Source organism: Hypanus sabinus, chromosome X1 (genome assembly GCF_030144855.1).
Source record: "Hypanus sabinus isolate sHypSab1 chromosome X1, sHypSab1.hap1, whole genome shotgun sequence".
Classification (NCBI taxonomy): Eukaryota; Metazoa; Chordata; class Chondrichthyes; order Myliobatiformes; family Dasyatidae; genus Hypanus; species Hypanus sabinus.
In genome coordinates this window covers 22,496,925-22,517,035 of record NC_082738.1, presented here as the reverse complement: position 1 = coordinate 22,517,035, position 20,111 = coordinate 22,496,925, and the positions used below count along the sequence as shown (strand labels likewise).

Genomic DNA, 20,111 nt, shown 5'->3' with positions numbered 1-20,111 from the left:
GTTAGTTTCCTCCTCCCCCACCCCCATCCCACAGTATTCAGCAAAATGAAAATTGATTTCTTCTGAAGTGAAACATTATACTGACAATTCCTGGGTTGTTTCACATCACTCATTGTTTAAGAGGGCAACTCCTGTCACCAGACAAACTTGTGACCTTTATGCAATTTCTGCATTGGTGTCTAAGGGATAGTCTCATTCCCTGTTGCTCTTTCTGGAGGAGTGTGAAGGAACTTGGTCTATACTGTCCTGGTGCACCCAAGCTTGTGGGACAATAAAGTCTGCCCCCTGCAGTCCTAACCTGCAAGGGCCTACAGGCAAGTAAGGTACAAGCCCAACCCCATTAAATGCATCCCATCAATCACTTTCAATACCTAGTAGGCTCCTTCAACTTCCCAATCTGCATCCCTCCTCAAATTCTGCAATCATCCCAAGCCTCTGCTCTCTCACCCACACATGGTGGTGTAGTCACCATCCTTGTTTCTCTCTCCCCACTTCTCAAGCACTGACCTAATTCTTCCTTCCCCCTTCTGATCACTTCCCTTTCCTTCACCACCATTACAGATGTACAAGTGAAGAGCCATTCCCTTCTTGCCAGCCCCAACCACACTGACAAGTGCCTCAGCATGATATAAGAGTTCTTCTGCAACCACATCTGGGCATTTACCAATGCAAGAATATCCAATGCCCATGGTCTCATGTGACTGAAGAGTCAATTAGAATTTTGATGCTGTAGTAAGTAACCAATGTGGTCATTATCCTGCCACATCTTTGCCATTCCCGACATCTAGTGCCCTAGACACTTATGCTAAAAAACTATTTCACCATCGGCAGGATACCCCAAAGTACTTGCCTACCAAGTACTTATCTTAAGTCTGCAAGTGCAGTTGCCAACTTAACAAAGGTTCAACAAATAGCCAATATTTATTTTAGTAATGTCAACAAGAGAGTAAACATTGACCAGAACTAGGACCTCAGGGGAGACCTCCTTGCAATTATTGAGAATGAAGCCGTGGGATCTTTGACAGACATGTTAGAGAGCAGAATGTTCACATAAATAGAAGTGCCTTGGAGACGTTACCAATTAAGATGGCACCGCTAATGCTGCAAAACCTTAAGCACTCCTGCACTGGAAAGTGTCAGCCAAATTTATATGCTAGAGTAGATCTTGAGCCTTCAGCATTCTAAATAAAGGACAAAATAATATCTTGTTAATATCCTATGTAATTCAAGCATAACCTCCCTATTTTTGTATTTAATTTCCCCAGCCACAAACAGGAGCATTCTTAGCTTTTCTGATTGCTCGCTGTATCTGAATACTAACCCTTTGCCAATCAAGCACTGGGATACCCAAATTCTTTTGCACTTCCATGCTTTGCAGCAGATCACAATTTGAATAACAGAGTTCCTTTTTTAAATTAAAGAACATGAATTCTAATAATTTTCCATTCTCTAGCCTGCAGTATAGAGGATGATTGAAGTACTCGTTGTCCCATGGCATTTATGCTGTTCTACCATACTCTTCAGGGTATGCTAGAATTTCTAAGCATCTAGTTTGTATGAATAAATGCCACATACTATTATTCCATTTGCCTTCAACCATCCAAACTATCCTCAGATTAATTTATTCTTTAAGTGATTGAAGCAGAGAACTACTCTCTGCTTTACTCATTTAAAGAGCTTCAAAGAGCCTTCAATTCTGCAAAATGCTTTCTCCTTCTCTTGATCCCAAAAGTCTTGCATTATATCTACAACCCCCTCCGTCACAACTTTACAATCCCTTCAAACAAAGGGAAGGGAGGCGTGGGTAATGAGGGTGAAGTTTTTACCCCTCCAAAACACAATCACAACCTACTTCCAATTTACCACCCCTTGTTTTAACAGAGGTGGGACACTGGAAAGGAGAGTCAGTGCTACAGCTGACCAAATAGTCAGTGGGAGACAAGCATTTGAAATCTTTTAAAAAGGCTAAGTGCCTGCATTTTAGCAAGGTTTTTATTTATGGCTACAGAATATTAAAGCTGAGTTGCAATAGTGAATCAATCAAAACCTTAAGCAGACCACAGATGAACTTGACAATAGCAGGAACTTTATGAGCAGGTTTCATGCATTCAATTCATACTGAGGAGGGGCGTGCTTGACAGAACTTGTACACAATAAATTTATTGGCTTGGGTATGTTATCACCCTGAGTATCAGGCCTTTGGCTACTTGTGTGATAGTCACAAGACTACTCCACGCAACTGTTATGCTATAAAAATTATCAGTTGGCAAAATGAATTTTCAAAATTACAGATCATCAGAGGGAAAAAGCTTGATAGGGTTATCAATGAACCTGTGCCAAGAAAATAATCTGTGATTAGAATGTTCACTATGTAATAACAGCAGAATGTTCTATCTGGCCTTCAAAACTCAAGGCAAGATGTATTAACTCTGCTGGTTAAAGATAAGTTTCTTGTCAGCAGGTTTTTACATTACTATTGCTGTTATTATGCCAATTGGTGCAATTTTAAGAAGATTTATGGTATTGTGTATATGTTGACAGGATTAGGAGCTACTGCGTTGCCTTCATGGCTAAACTGCCTGTTAATGTTTTCAGTTGTAGTTGTGTCATTGGAAACCTATCTCCCCTTCAGCAAACAATGGGAAGTAAACAGGATTAGACATCTGGTCATCCATCAGAAACAAGACACCCTCCCACTCTTCTGTGAGATTTGATTCCTTGTGTCAGGTTTGCCCAGAGTTAACACTTTGACCTTGGCCAATTCAGAATTCTATCCGTCAGGCTTCTCACTCCCAACATCATCTTCAACTAAAGGCCTGGAGTTAATTTTGTTCTGACAACTGTTCAGCTGGGTCTCCACCATCCTCACACATTCATCCCAGTCCTTGTTTCTGCCCTAGTACACCTACCTGTCAAAACTCCAACCTGTTTCAGATACAGATGGTCAATGAAGGTCAAGTCATAAAGTGACTTGAGACTTGAGCTGAAACCCTCCTTCAGGGTTTGTTTCTGCACTGTACCATACACCCATCTGCTGCTAGTTAAAAATGGCCTTTTGACAACAGAAAGCAATGGATTTCTACTCGAAGACTTTAGTAAAGACCTGGCTGACATTTCAAAACAGCATTGAAGTACTACTTGAGGTACCTTCTTTGAGGTAAAATGTTAAAGTGAACATTGTTTTGTCTTTAAAAAGGTTCCAACAGCCTAATGGAAGATTAACATGAATAATCCCAATGCTCTGGTCATTATTTCTACCACAATCAACACCAAAGACAAAATTCACTGGCCATTCATCTCTGTACTCTGTCAAATCTTAATATGCACAAATCTGACATAACTAACAACAGTAATTGCATTTTCAAAGTTACTGATTTGTTTAAGTTTCTGACACCCAAGTTCTTTTTTTTTTAAAAGGCAAACTTGATAGTAGATCACTGCCTATAGAAGGATTGAAAAATTATTTCAGCAAAGGAAAAAGTGCCCTGGCTTTAATCCCATGTGACACAAGTGACCTTAAAAAAAACTATCAGTAGAATAAAAATCGATTTAAGAATAACCGCAGATCTGTGAAATGCAATAGGGCGCCACGGTAGCGTAGCAGTTAGCGCAATGCTATTTCAACTCGGGGCGTCCCGGAGTTCGGAGTTCAATTCCAGCACCATTCTGTTAGTAGTCTCTGGATGTCCTCCCCATGGAATGCGTGGGTTTTCTCCGGTTTCTTCCCACAGATCAAAGTTGTACCAGGTAGGTTAACTGGTCACTGTAATTGTCCTGTGATCAGGTTATGGTTAATCAGATTTGTTGGAGGTTGCTGGGGCAGAGTGGCTCAAAGGACCAGAAGGGCCTATTCCATGAAGTATCGCTAAATAAATAGTTCGTGAAACACAATGAAGATCTTATTGTATCACTTACACATCACACTCAGACAAAATGACAAATGGTTTTCCCATGATCCTGGACAAGCACGTCTCCATGAAAACACTGATTCTTTTCAAAAGTAACACAAGATGGCTATAATCAACTGATTTGCCAGGATCATAGTATCATTGATTTCTCTCCACAAGCCAGCAGATGGTGCTGAGCTCTGCATTAATTCAGTAATGATAACTTAAAGAGGTTTTGTTTTTTCTCCACCTAATTTTCTGCCTTTCTCCCCGGAGCACTGACTGGCCCATGCTGGGGTACAGCTTGAGACTGCCTGAAAATTCCTTGGAATTAGGGTAGCAGCTCTCCAGGAATTGGAGGTTAACAACCAGGATGCTGCTGAGAGCAAAAATTCAGGACCATAAATCAGTGATAGCAAAAGAAAACTGTTTCTATTTTTTTTAAAGCACTTAATTAGTTACTCAATAGTTTTCCCAACCAAGGATTTAAAAAAAAAATTCACAACATAGTTTCAAAAAAATCTCAGAAACTGTTAAATGATGGGCATTATAAAATGAGGAAGAACTACACAAGTATTAGGATTTTTCACATTTTAATTAAATTGTAGGATATATATCTGAATGATCATACAGGTAATGATATTTGCATTCTTTTCATTTTCTAAAAGGAGGGTTACATTTATCATTCTCAATGTATTCTCTCTAAATATTTAGCAAATGTTTTACAAGAGCACGAAGTGGTAAAGAATTTACAAAATCATGATTCACACTAAAACAGACTTCCTAGTGGGTGTCAATGCCAACTGTCTGCATGCAGATTTGCACAGTTCTGGTACATGATGAAGCCACATCATCCTGAATAATCTCACTTATTAAATCAACATGATTGGCAGAGTATTATCTTATAGAACTCATCATTCAAGCAAAACAAGTTGGAAGGATGAAAATTCCAAAAATATAAAACCTCCCATATACTGAGCTACACTTTCCACTTAAAAAAAAGAGCAGCTCCTGTGAAATGCGATTATTGAGGACTGAGCAACTTCAAAAACTCAACATTAAAGATAAAGGCTGTTCATCCAGTTGCTTTGAGCAGCAGCTGGGGAGCTGAAAATAATTAAAGCATCTGTAGCGAGCCTAGACCCTTATGAGATCGATCCCTTCATACTCACAGGTGTGAGCTCTTGATCAGAGGCAAACAGCATACTTGTTTTGTCCTGCTTCATTCAGTAGAACATTTGGCACAAGATATTTGAATGTCTTTGGAAAATGAACAGAGTGCATCAGCATGATCTCCAAACCTCTCTGTTTACATGCATCATCCGGTGATTTGCACAAAATACCAAAATGAAAATAGTTTACCAACCTAATGCTGCATGCAAGCTTGAGCAGCCTTTCTCATTTTTAATATTACACTGTACTTCAGTCCTTATATTACTAAACTACCAGAAGGTGGAAAGGACAAAACTTTTGAAGACATAGATTTACTTGGCAGATGTTACTACCATCCAGTAAAACCACTGCAATATGCAAACACAAGAGAGCAGTGACTGTATCACCCAGTAGAAAACTCAGTCCAGCACAAAGCATTCCAAGTTGCTGACAACCTACTAATGGAAATTCAACTCAGTGACATAGGATATCAGTGGTGATAGTCATTAACCTGGAATAATTAAGTGATTATGTTGTTGCAGACTGACGGCGGCAACAGACTCTCTGACAGCTGTTGGAAAGATATAGCACCTCATTACTTCAAGGTTTAACATTTCTTTACTGACTATAGTCAAAATGAACTTGGCATTATGCCAGAAATCAGATCCACTTAATGCCTTGTTCCCACAATTAGAAGACAATTGTGTAAATTAAACCACCCCTCCCCCATCGTTCCACACAATAACCACACCAAGGAAAATTATAAGAGAATAAACAACCTGCACAACATGCTCAGTTGTGGCACACTAAGTTAATAGCATGTTTACAGGGTCACACACAGATATCACATGCTAACAATTTCTATCCAGTGCATTTTACCTTTAGCAAAGTATGAGGGTTTAGGTGAGTATGAAGTGTGTAACTTACTGAGCCAAGCAAAGCTTACTGATAACATTTCAAAAGAAATTCATTCACTGACTTAGCAAAATATTGAAGACATGAGCTGTGATAGAAATGCAACCTTACTCTTTGCCAGCCCCACTGTAGCAATTTTATACAAGCTCTTAATGATCTGGGTACATCACCAAATCACATTAATTTTATAATCCTGCTCATTGCAAATGTCACTCCTCTCTTGAAGAAGGGGGGAGGCAGAAGAAAGGAAATTAGAGGCCTGTTAGCCTGACTTCAGTAGTTGGAAAGATATTGGAGTCTGTTATTAAAGATGAGATCTCAGCGTATTTGGAGGCACTTAATAAAACAGGCCGAAGTCAGCGTGGTTGTCCAAAGAGCAAATCTTGCCTGGCTGATCTGTTGGAATTCTTTTTGGAAATACCAGGTAGGATAGACAAAGGAGAGTCAGTGAATGTTGTTTACTAGGATTTCAGAAGGCCTTTGTCAAGGTGTTGCACATGAGGCTGCTTAACAAAATGAGAGCCGATGGTATTACAGGAAAGATACCAGCATGGCTAGAGTATTGGCTGATTGGTAGGTGACAACAAGTGGGAATAAAGGGAGCCTTTTCTGGTTAGCTGCCAGTGACTAGTGGTGTGCTGCAGTGGTGTTAAGGACTGCTTCTTTTCATATTATATGTCAATGATTTAGATGAAGGAATTGATGGCTTTGTGACTAAGTTTGCGGACAATATGAAGATAGGTGGAAGGGCAGGTAGTGTTAAGGGAGTCTGCAGAAGGACATAGACAGATGAGGAGAATGCGCCAAGTGTAGGGAAGTGCACTTTGGCAGAGGGATAAAGGCCTAAATAGGGAGAATATTCAAAAATCCAAGGTTCAAAGGATCTTGGAGTCCTTGTGTAGGATTCCCTGACAGTTACCTGGCAGGTTGAGTCAGTGGTAACGAAGGCAAATGCAATTTTAGCATTTTTTTCTTGAGGATTAGAATACAGCTGCAAGGAAGTAATGCTGAGGTTTTATAAGGCATTGGTCAACCTCATTTGGAATATTGTGAACAGTTTTGGGCCCCTTTTCTAAGAAATAATGTGTTGGTGTTGAAGAATGATCCCAGGAATGTAAAGATTAACATATAAAGAGCACTTGAGGGCTCTGGGCCTGTACTCGCTGCAGTTCAGAAGAATGAGGGAGGATCTCATCAATATTTAAAGGCCTAGATAAAAGTAATTTGGAGAGGATGTTTCCTATAGTTGGGGAGTCTCCAAATTGAGGGACATCCACTTAAAACAGAGAAGAGGAAAAATTGCTTTAGCCAGGAGTGGAGAATCTGTGGAATTCATTGCCACAGCTGGCTATGCAGGCCAAGTAATTGGGTATATTTAAGGCAGAGGTTGAAAGGTTCTTGATTAGTCAGGGCATTTATGGTTACCGAGAGAAGGCAGGATAATGGGGTTGAGAGGGATTAAAAATCAGCCATGGTGGAATGGCAAAGCAGTCTTGATGGGCCGAATCACCTACTTCTGCACCTGTGTCATAGAATATTATGATCTCCCTGGTCATCTTCCGCCAGTGTCTTAAATCTCCCCCAAAAGGTAAGCGGCAGGTCAGCTTTTTTTGAACTATGCTCCAAAACTGGAGCGCCTAAATTGGAATTCAATACCTAAAACTATAAGGAATGCAGACTCAGCTGACACTTTTAAACACCAGCTCAAAACTTATTTATTTAACTTTGCTTTTAACTAACATCTTTTTGTCTTTTTTAATGTTCGTTTTTTATATTCTTATGTTTGCACTTTATCCAACTGTAAAGCACTTTGAACTACATAGTCTGTTTGAAAAGTGCTCTATAAATAAATTATTGTTATTATTCTGACTGACAGGCTAATTCTGCAGCACAAGAGATTCCACAGATGTTAGAAATCCTGAGCAGCACACACACAATACCAGAAGATCTCAGCAGGTCAGGCAGCATCTACAAAGTGAAATTAACAGTTGACATTTCATATTGAGTCTTGATAAAGGGCCTCGGGCCAAAATGTTGACTATTTATTTCCCTCATGGATACTGCCTCAGCTGCTGAGTTCCTCTAGCATTTTGTGTGTGCTGCTCAGGCTAACTCTAGATTCCGATGAAACTAAATCTAAATTTTTCCTGTTTAAAAAAAATATGGAGGTGACTGTATTTGGAATTCAATCCAGACAAATGTGAGATTATACATTTTGGAAGATTCAAATTTTGGTAGGACATATATGGCAGGGACCTCAAGGGTGCTCATATACAGATAGACCTTGGGTTTCAAACCTATAGCTTCCTGAAAATGGTGACACAGGTTGATAGGACAGTGAAGAAGGGATTATTATGTCTCCCTTTACAGGCTGAGGCATTGAGTATAAAGTTGGGATGCCATGTTGCAGCCATCCAAAACATTGGCTAGACTGCACATAAATACTGTATACAGTTCTGGCTGCCACACTACAGGTAGGATGTGGAACAATAGAACACAGAAGAGATTCACCAGGATGTTATGTGGAATGGAAGTATGCAGTTATAAGGAGAGATTGGATAGGCTGGGTTTATTCCCACTGTAATGTAGAAGGCTAAGCTGTGACCTTAGAGATCTATAAAATTATGAGGAGTACAAATAGGATAAATGTGTAGAGTCTGTTCCCCAGGACAGAGGATTCTAGAACTAGAGGGCACAGGTTTAAGGTGTGAGGGGAGAAATTTTAAGGAGATCTGAGTGGCAAGCTTTTTTCCCCCACACAGAGGAATAAATTGCCAGAGGTGTGGTTGAAGCAGTTTATAATTACAACATTTAAAAGGCCTTTGGACAGGTACTTAGATAGGAAAGGTATAGATTCTGGGTTTCCAACCTTTTTTATGCCATGGATCAATATACCATAATGCAAGGGGTCTGTGGACACCAGGTTGGGAATCCCCAGCATAGAGGGATAAGAGACTATTGCAGGAAAGTGTGATTAGCATGGACAGGCATCACAGTTTGCCAAAAGGGCTTGTGTCCATGCTGTACGAGTTGTACTTTTAACCATACTGTTTCAAATCAGTATAAATAACTAAGATGACCGAGACAAAAGATGTCTTACAACAATAAAAATGATTAACAGGTACTGACATATTTCAATGTACTGTACATCAGGTGCTTCCACTATTACAATTTACCTTTAGTGCCTGGTTAAAGTTGTCCACCATACCAAGCCACTGCTGAGTCTGCTTGGCAAACTGGGCTGCTTGGATCTGCAGAGTTTTTACCTCATTATCCAGCTTCCGTTGATTCACATAGGCCTGGGCCACTCTGAAAAGAAGACAGCAAAACATCTGTTATTTCACAAAGGTAAAAAATCAGGTTGTTTGTATAATCAAGTAAATGAAAATATCCAATCTAAATATTAAAATTATTCATGATACAAGAAGTTTGGTAAGGCCACATTCGAAATATTGTGTTCAATTTTGCTATAGGAAAGATGCCATTAAGCTGGGAAGATTGCAGAGGAGATTAAAGGAACAGAGTTATAGAAGGAGGAGAAACAGGTTGGGACTTTTTCATTGGAGCACAGGACACTGAGGAGTGATTGTATGGAGGTGTATAAAATTACAAGGGGCATTGATAGGGTTAATGTGTCTTTTTCCCCAGGGTTGGGAAATAAGAATAGAGAACATGGGTGAGAAAGGAAAGATTTAATAGGGACCTGTTGAATAATTTTTACATTCAGATCGGTCAGTATATGGAATAAGCTGCCAGAAGTGGTTGAGGTAGGTACATTAAAAACATTTAAAAAGGTATTTGGACAAATACATGGATAGGAAAGATTTAGAGTGATATGAAATAAATATGGTCAAGTCGGACTGGCTTACATGGGAATCTTGGTGGGCATGGATCAGTCGGACCTAAGAGCCTACTTCCATGCTGTATGACTCTATGATTCTACTCATCTCTCTCTATATTGAATCTATTAGTTATCTTAAATACAGTACAACATATTTGCTCCAAAATCAATGGGCAGCTTCAAAAGGAACTCCATCCCACACAATCTCTTATTCTCTTGTTCTCCTGAAAATCATGTGGTAAGCTAGCTTGGTGTGTCAATTTTCCTTTATCGTTACTGGGCCAGTATCTGGAAATTCCTCACCTAACAATATCACAGGGGCATCAACAGAGAAAGACCATAGTGGTTCAAGAAGAAAAAAGTCACCACAGCTACACTATTAAAGCAACTATCGGTGGAACATACATGCAATCTTTCCAGCGCATTGCAATACTTAACAAAAAGCTTTAAAAAACCTGTTTCAGATAACAGAACCACATCTCAAATTAAAATGAATTCTTAACCAAAAAGGCCACAATTCCCCTCTCCATTCCATTATAACAAATTGCATTCATTAAAGGAATTATTTAATATGCATTTTCAAAGGCACTACTGGGCTTAAGCATATACATCATCATAAATAATTAAAAGCAGAACTCCTGACTTTAAGTAGGTTCACCTGATTTTGCTGCTCTGAATGGTAAGACTTAATCCCTTTTGTGGATTCAGCACCACTGCCAACACTGGAGTAAAAACTGTAAACATGAAAAGGTGGCATTCTGTTGCGTGAGAAGCAAAGAATCCTTTTAAGATGTGGTACGTGCCTGTTCCCCAGAAGCACAAGTACCTCTGGCATCAGCTGCTGCTGGCACAATCTATTATCTTGCCTAGTTGCAAACGGCTATCTATGCAACTTTTTAACATAGAGTGAACAGTATGGTTTTCACATTCAAAATGGAAAATGCTGGCAACCCTTAGCAGGTCCGGAGAGAAACAGAATCAAACATTTCAGTTTGATGAGTTCATCAAATTAACTTTGACCAAAATCACAATAAGTCTGTTTCTCTCTCTACAAATGCTCTGTGACCTGTGTGTTTCTAGCTACAATTTTTTTGAGTTTTGATTACATTTTTCACATTTTTGGGTTGTACAATCATGGAGATAAGGATCCAATTGATTAAAAACTGTACACATATGATGGTGCCAGAACTGCAGATATGTAAATGTTAGGTAAACAGCAAAACAATGACAACTTACACTAACTAGCACCTTTAACACTGTAAAACACACCTAAACATATAAGTCAATTTGAGGAGATACTGGGAGCTGTGACTAAAAGTTTGGTTAAAGATGTGGGTTTAGGAGCTGACTTTCAATGAGAAAAGCTTTTTGAAGAGCTGAACAGATGACTGCCTATGGTGCAGCAATGGAAATCTGGCATGTTCAATGGGCCAGTTAGGCACAGATCTGAGAGATAAAATATATATTCCACAGTATTTGCATACCACAGAAACCACTTGCATTTGAAGTTAAGCAAATTTTAATTACGGGGGTGTGGTGGTGTTCTGAATTAAATGGTTGACAACAATTCTAATCAAGCAACAAACAATTCATCTGCACTATGAATTCAGGGCAACAAATTAACCTTGATGGCCATGCACAATAAGAAACAGCTGAGGAAACGTCATTCTGATTAACAGCCTTAAACTGCAGCACATATGCAATTATTCAGGTTATACTTTTTGGCTGCGACATCCCCGCCCCCAGAGGTGAACTGGCTGCTAGAACGCAGTGTTAAGGTTCCTGCATATGGATTGATTTGTGCATGGAGAATTGTGCCACAGCCTGAGTCAGTCTTCTCAGGATGGGAGATGAGAAATAAAGGAGAAGTAGGGCATTTTCTAGTGAAAGCATTTGTACTGGCATGTACAGCTCCCATGCTGGATAATGGATATTATAAATTTTCCAATTTCCCCAAAAGGTTTCTGGGCATTTAGACAAACATTCTGCAATTAATTTCTAGCAAATTCTGTAAACGAGTACTTCATGACTGCTTCATTCTTTATAAGCCTTACTTTCCCCCCCCCTCTTTTTGAGTTCCATCTACCCACACACCCTCCTCTTCTCACCATCCCATCCAACCCCAGCCATCTCTCAAAGGAAGCTGGCAGAAAACAGTTACTTAACATTTCTGCTTATTATTAAGATGCAAAATGCTTCTATTGCTGGTGAAAATTTAAGAACTGTCACTTATTTCCCAATGTAGTGTCGCAGAAACCCTGAAGCAGTGGCTTCCACCCTGGTCAAATCAGCAGGCGGTTGTACCATGGGACATGATTAGTTCAGTGCTAGAGGCAGGCATTTCTTAATAACGTCAGCTTGTGAACTTGACTTGAGTGAACTCGGACAGCAATTGAAAAGCTGGAAGGCATGTGGACTGATGTGAATGTGCTGTACATTTTAAATCACGATTGTCAAAGGCACTCGGACAATCAGCAGACTAAATATTTTCAAAATAATCAACCTGCGTCATAAAACCACATGGCCTCTTTACAAAATTTGCCAATAAATTTCAAAAATGATTAAAAAGCCAATGAAATAGTGCATGTAATCCGGTGAGCTAACAATCTTGAACAACAGTAAAAGGCTGCAAAGTCCAGGGATATATGGCATTTGTTTAAGAATTACAAGAGCCCTGGGAGGAGGAATCATAAGGCACTGACCATTATTATGAGGAAATTGGTGGCCTTTTTCAAATTGACTGATATCTTTCCAACTGACCAAACTCTTAAAGGTGGTGGTTAAAAAACACAGGCAACTTACAGTCACCATGGATTCAGGAGGCAATAATCTTGCCTCTTTGATTTCTTTAAAGCGGCGACAATTCAAGTCGACAGTGGAAATCCTAAACAGCTTATATATATTTTCAAAAGGTATAGCTACGCATAAAACATAAGCAGCAAATTTCAAAACTATGTGTACCCTGTAAATAAGAAACTGCTTGAAGGTACATGACATTGGGGAAAGTGGTATGGATTTGTTTTGGGTTGCTGGCAAACATATAGAAGCATGCAGGTCACCAATTATGACCCAATCTCATTTTATGAAACCAAAAGTCATAATGAGGGCCAATAGTCCAGCACTCATTTTGAAATACTGACCAAATACAAATTTTGACTCAAAGGTAATTGTTGGTGAAGTTATGTCAGCTAATGACAGAGTACTTGGATTGCAACTATTTCCAAATACTGTATGTATCAAAGACTTAAATTGGATCCAAAGGGACCAGTTTTTCTGATATTAGTGAAAAATGGGCCATGGGAATTAAGAAAGCTACTAAATAGACAAACATTAACCGATCAAAAGTTTTAAGTATATAACTTGAAAGGAAAAAGACACTGATGGATGCCAAAATAACCACAAAAGGTGGCGAAAGAGGTCAACAAATCTTAACTGAGTCAACTCATCCAAATCAGTGTGTGGTAGAAATGAACAAAACTAGAAGAATACACATATGTGTTTTCAGAACAGTACAGTCAAAGACAGAGAAAGTTATGGTCAAAAGTTGTGGTGCTTCCAGCTGGGCTGCCCCATCACCAAGACTCATGAAGGAGATTAGAAAATGACTGAACCAAATTCTAAAAGTAGTTTCAGATGACAGGTTTATTGTGAGAGAACATGTATTTACAGATAGTGATGATAGGATTTGGCATTTAAATGACTTTCACTTTTTCTGCTCACACTAATTTTTCATAAGGTAATTGATCCTGAGAAACTAGAGCCCAGTCTGAGACGGGGAAAAGAGATGAATTCCAGTACTGATTTGACAGCAAAAAAAAGTTTCTTCATGCTATGATCAGAAACAGAAACAGCTTTCTAAATTCCCTCTTATACATTGCTTTGTACAGGTGATTAAATTATTATAGAACAAAAGGAGTGATCCAACATTGAATTCCAATAAGGGAAGACGATGTTTCTGCCAAGATGTGCTAAAAGCTTTGTGGTTAAAAAGTTGAATCAATTGTTCCATTACATCTTCAAACAAATGATAGTGTTGCTGACGCAAAACCATTTCTTTGCTGATGTTACAGAGATGCTGGCTTTGGAATTCAATTATTGTACTGTGTTTAGCAGCTGAAAAATCATTCCTTTTAGAAAAAGGCCAGAATTTACTTTGGTAGCCACTTTTTGTAATGCAAATATGATCAATTACATATAACATTAAGCTTCAGAAGAGAACAGCTGTATTTTTACCTTTTCAGTCAGCAGGATATTGTAGTGCCTTGAAGTGACTGCTATTTTCATACCAAGGTCAGTCATTTTAAATGGATTATCAAAATTTAGTTAACTAAAAGTTATCATTCAAACATATAAAAATAAAATACTGTTGATGTTGGAAAGCCAAAATAAAAATCAGAAGAGCTGGAAATACTCAATAGATTGGGCAGCATCCATGGAAAGAGGAGTGTTAACAGCTCGGGTCAATATCCAGTGTATTGAAATGGAAGATCGTTGAATTGAATCTGTATGTTTCTATGCTTTGCTGAAGATGCCCAGCATTTTCCATTTCTCTTTGTGAGCGCATAATAATATTATGCCAAAACCAAAGGATGCTTCATTTCACCACTGTTGAAATAGCAAAATAGAGTGGAAAAAGAATTTGAAGCCAACCGTTCAAATCATTCGATCCTCAACATCCAAAGAGTTATCAAGTTCAAAACCCAAAACTACCTTTTTCATTTGCTTTGGCCAAGGAGGAATGTGGAAGGTACTAGAAGTGAAGGAAATAAGATAAGGAAAGAAGTAAAAAGTTGGTGAGGAAAATTCTGTCTATGGATAGAAATCCATTGTAATAGGTCATGCAGAAAACAATGGATGACTGTCTTCCTAAGAGAGTTTCAGGAATCTGGATCTAAATGGAGAGCAAGACTTTAAAGATGTCAAGACAATGCACTGGACTAATTCAGCAGACACAGAACAGAAATGTGGCCAGATAGCTGGTGGTTGGAAGCATTTTAGAATTCCAAGATATGAGAGTATATTCTGAAGCAAGGAGGTGATGGCTTAATGGGGTAGACATTATCTAAACTGGACTGGTTTTAGGTTCTTTCAAAGAAGGCAAATACAGCAGCACGGAGCATTTAAGCTTCCTGGAAGGTCATAAACAGAAAGCATCATCAAATAAGGAATAAATTGAATAGCATAAAGATCAGTAAGAAATCTTCAAATGGTTTCAATGTTGCTAGATTAAATGCCTGACTTATGCCTGAGTGACATTCAGTAGGAAATGCTGCCTTTGGGTGGAAATATTAAAGGAAAGGCTATCTGCTCTTTCAGGTTGATATAAAAGATCAAAAAATACTATATTGTCGAGGTGTGAAGGAATTCTTCCAGTGTCCTTGCAAATATTTATCCCTCAATCAATATACAGAAAGGTGCCAGAAAAGGGCCAGTAACATCATGAAGGATCCCACCTACTCTGCTCATGGACAGTTTGTCCCACTCCCATCAGGGAGGAGGCTATACTGTAGCCACACCAGGACCACCAGACTCAAAAACAGTTACTTTCCCCCAGGCAGTAAGGGTGATCAACATCTACACCCACTATCTCCACCACTACTTTATTATTTACTGTCAGTTATCTTATTTACAACCTAGCCTCACTTTATGAACATACAATCAAACTTGTTTTTCAGTACAAAAATATAAATAAATTGTGCAAAAAAAGAACAGTCAGGGAATAATGGCATTGAATGCTGAGTCATAATCAATAAACAGCAAATACATAATGCAAATCTCTCCTTCTGACAATACTTGCAAGAGGGCAAAATTACATCAAATTAAATTTAATGTAGATAAATGCAAATCTTTCTGGCCAGAATAAAAATAGCAGTCATACATAATTAATATTGTTGAACTATAAAACAAATGCAATGCAGTAACTGCCATTTGGCCAAACTAATCCTTGTTGATGTTGACCTCCATCCAAAGAGGCAGCCTGAAATCAGTCGTCACCCACCATGTTCCCACACCCTTAACTACCCAATCTTAAATGTTGAAGTGTTCCCTTAATCACTATCTTGAAGTGAATTCCACAGCCTCACAGTTCAGTCTCAGCCTCAGAAGACTCTCTTACTCTCTTGTGCTTACTCTGTTGCACTTCAGTAGGACCAACCAGGGTAGGTCTTACACTGTGAATGATAGGGCACTGAGGAGTGTGGTAGAACAAAGGCATCTAGGAATATAATTCATTGAAAGTGATGTCACAGCTTGATAGGGTCGTAAAGAAAGCTTTTGGCACATTGGCCTTCATAAATCAAAGTACTGAGTAAAGAAGATGGATAGGATGTTACGTTGAAGTTGTATAGCACATCGGTGAAGTAATTTGGAGTATTATGTGCAGTTTTAGTCACCTAACTACAGGAAAGATATAAATAAGGTTGAACGAGTACAGAGAAAATTTACAAGGATGTTGCCGGGTCCAGAGGATTGGAGTTATAAGGAAAGGCTAGGACTTTATTTCTTGGAACTTAGAAGATTGAGAGGAGATTTGACAGAGGTATTCAAAATTATGAAGGGTATAGTTAGGGTAAATGCAAGCAGGGTTTTTCCACTGATATTGGGTAGGACTACAACCAAAGGTCATGGATTATGGGTGAAAGGTGAAAAGTTTAAGGGGAGCACAGGGGGAAACTTCTTCACTCAGAGGGTTGTGAGTGTGTGGAATGAGCAGCCAGTACAAGCGGTACACATGAGCTCAATTTCAATGTTTAAGAGAAATTCGGTTAGGTACTCTAAATTTGTCGGTCTGCCAGCACATTGAGCTGTCCATGGAGGCTGCAGGAGTAAATACTGAGGGATGTACCGAAGTTTGGGCTTAGTGGGAAATGACCACAGTATAGGGTTCTTCTGTTACTGGAGAGGGAGGGAATGGGTTATGTGAGGAAGCCCCCCACAATTACCATAGTAGTATATCACCCCAGGGGGCAACTTGAGTGGCAGCAGCGCTACTGATGTGTATGAATATAATAGAACAGTACTAAAAGCATTTCATCAACAGAGAGACTCTACAGATGCTGAAAATCCAGAGCCATACAAAGAATATGCTGGAAGAACTCTGCAGGTCAGGCAGAATGAAAATGAATAAACAGTTGATGTTTTGGGCTGAAACCCATCATCAGGATTGGAAAGGTAGGGGGAAGATGTCAGAATAAGGTGGTGGGGGGAGGGGAAGGAGGACAAGCTAGAAGGTGATAGGTGAAGCCAGGTGGATGGGGGGGGGGGGGGGGGAGGAGGAGGGAGAATGAAGAAGCTGGGAGGTGATGTGAAAAAGGCAAAGGGCTGGAGAAGAAAGAATCTGATAGGGAAGGAGAATGAACCATGGGAGAAAGGGAATGAGGAGCAGCACTGGGGGAGATGATAGGCAGGTGAAGAGAAGAGATATGAAGCCACAGTGGAGAACTGAAGAGGGGAGGAGGAGGGGAAAGAAATTACTGGAAGGAGAAATCAATATCAATGCCATCAGGTTAGAACCTATCTAGACAGAATGTGAGGTGCTTTTCCTCCAATACGAGAATGGCCTTGTCGTGACAGAAGAGGAGGCTGTGGACTAGCATGTCAGAACAAGAATGGGGATAGGAATCAAAATGGTTGGCCACTGCAAAATTTCATTTTTTGTGGATGGAGCAGAGGTACTCAACAAAGAGGTCCCCTAATCTATGTGGGATCTCACTAATGTAGAGGAGGACACATTGGGAGCACCGGATACAATAGACTACCCCAACAGATACACAGGTGAAGTGTTGCCTCACATGGAAAGACTGTTTGCGGCCCTGAATGGAGATGAGGGAGGAGATGAATGAGCAGGTGTAATACCTCTGCCTCTCGCAGGATAAATGCTGTGAGGGAGATCAGTCTGGAGGGACAAATGAACAAGTGAATCACAGAGGGAGTAATCCCTTTGGAAAGCCAAAAGTTGGGGTGGGGATTAGCAAAGATACATTCGGTGGTAGAGTCACAGTGAAGAAGGTGGAAATTGTGGAGAATGATGTGTTGAAAGTGGAGGCTCATGGGGTGAGAGGTAAGGACATGAGAAACTCTGTCCCTGATAAGGCGGCGGGAAGATGGGGTGCCATCATGGGAAGCTGGCCGGGAGAATAAAAAGTTGTAAGGTAGTGTTCATGAGTTCATTGTCCATTCAGAAATCTAATGGCATAGGTGAAGAAGCTGTTCCTGAGATGTTGAGTGTGTGCTTTCAGCCTCCTGTATCTCCTCCTTAATGGTAGCAATGAGAAGAGAGCACATCCTGGGCGATGGGGGTTCTCAATGATGGATGCCGCCTTTTTGAGGCATCGTCCTTTGAAGGTGTCCCAGATGCTGGGGAAGCTAATGTCCATGATGGAGCTGACAGAGTTTACAACTTTCTGCAGCTTTTTCCAATACTGTGCAGTGGCCCCTCCATGCCAGACAGTGACACAACCAGCTAGAATGCTCTCCATGGCACATCTGTAGAAATTTGTCACAGTCTTTGGTGATATACTAATTCTTCTCAATCTCCTAATGAAATATAGCTGCTGCCGTGCTTTCTTTGTAATTACATTAATATGTTGGGTCCAAGATGAATCCTCTGAGATGTTGATACCTAGGGACTTGAAACTACTCACTCTTTCCACTTCTGATCCCTCAATGAGGACTGGTATGTGTTCCCTCAAATTCCCCTTCCTGTAGTCCGCAATCAATTCCTTGGTCTTAATGACATTGAGTGCAAGGTTGTTGCTGTGACTACTCATCCAGCTGATCGATCTCGCTCTTGTATTCCTCGTCACCATCTGAAATCCTGGCAACAATAGCTGTGTCATCGGGAAATTTATAAATGGCATTTAAATTGTGTCCAGTCACACAATTAGACAGGGTGAGAAGAGGTATAGTCTAGGAATCAGTAGATTTATGAAAGATATTGATAAACAGAGATGGAGACAAAGAGCGATCGAGAAAGGGGACAGAGGTGTTAAAAATGGATGAAATGAATTTAAGGGCAGGATGGAAGTTGGGAGGCAAAGCTAGTGAAACTGACGAGTTCAGCATTGGTGCATGAAGTAGCACCAATGCAGCTGTAAATGTAGCAGCAAAAGAGCTGGGGAGCATCATCAGGGAAACCTTGGAACATGGACTATTACACATATGCATGGTCAGCCCATGGCCTCCTCTTTTGCAATGATGAGGCCACTTTCGGGTCAGAGGATCAACACCAAGGTCTAGGAAGCCTTCAATCTGCTGGCACGAACATCGCTTTCTCCAACTTCTGGCAATTTTCCCCCATCCCCATTCCCTCTTCATTAATACCCCACTCGAGCCTCTTACCATTTCTCCTGACCTGCCTGACAACTCCCCCTGGAACCCCTCAACCTTCCCCTTCTCCCACGGTCCACTCTTCTCTCCAATAAGAGTCCTTCTTTTCTAACCCTTTGCCTTTTCCACCCATCACCTTCCAGTTTCTTATTTCATTCTCCCCCTCCCCCACCCACCTGGCTTCACCTATCACCTTCTGGCTTGTCCTCCTCCCCCTCCCCTACCCTCTTATACCAAAAACATTGACTGTGAGTATAAAGAATGAAAAGGGATTGCATGGTTTATTCTTGCAAGATAAATTTTATTCATATTTTTAAAAAAATTATTATCAAACAAAATCCAGTCTAGCTTTCTTAAGTCTGAAATAGCCTTACCAACAGGCTGGAATGAAGAAAAGGCAGAGATAGATGGGTACCTAATAGCCAGGGTAAACAGGGATGCAGAGGAGGTTATGATCAGGTCAGCCGTGATCATACTAAAGCAGTAGATCAGGCCTGAAGGCCAAGTGGTTTACTCCAGCTCCTAATTCATTTGGCTACAAGTGGCTGAGAGAGTGCGAGCCAGAAAAATCAGAACCATAATCAGATTTATCATCACCGGCATGTGATGTGAAATTTCTTAACTTAGCAACAGCAGTTCAATGCAATACATAATCTAGCAGAGAGAGAGAAAAAACCAATAATAATAAATAAAATAAACATAATAAATAAACAAGTAAATCAATTACATATATTGAATAGATTTAAAAGAATGTGCAAATACTGTATATTAAAAAAGTGAGTTAGTGTCCAAAGTTTCAATGTCCATTTAGGAATCGGATGGCAGAGGGGAAGGAGCTGTTTCTGAGTCGCTGAGTGTGTGCCTTCAGGTTTCTGTATCTCCTACCTGATGGTAACAATGAGAAAAGGGCATGCCCTGGGTGCTGGAGGTCCTTAATAATGGATGCTGCCTTTCTGCGACACTGCTCCCTAATGATGTCCTGGGTATTT

At 40.0% G+C, this 20,111-nt stretch overlaps 2 protein-coding genes across 2 annotated transcripts in view; both read right to left on the bottom strand.

The window, feature by feature from the left end:
- Positions 1–9,264, bottom strand: part of rdh5 (retinol dehydrogenase 5 (11-cis/9-cis)) — a 78,055-nt gene extending 68,791 nt beyond the window's left edge. Inside the window, exon 1 of the mRNA XM_059956044.1 lies at positions 9,131–9,264. The gene's annotated coding sequence lies outside the window, so the exon portion shown is untranslated. The remainder of the gene's footprint in view (positions 1–9,130) is intronic.
- The window catches only part of bloc1s1 (biogenesis of lysosomal organelles complex-1, subunit 1), a 123,823-nt gene that overhangs the window by 1,618 nt on the left and 102,094 nt on the right, over positions 1–20,111 (bottom strand). The window contains exon 3 of the mRNA XM_059956045.1: positions 9,131–9,263. Within this exon, the coding sequence (XP_059812028.1) occupies positions 9,131–9,263 (133 nt within the window). The remainder of the gene's footprint in view (positions 1–9,130; positions 9,264–20,111) is intronic.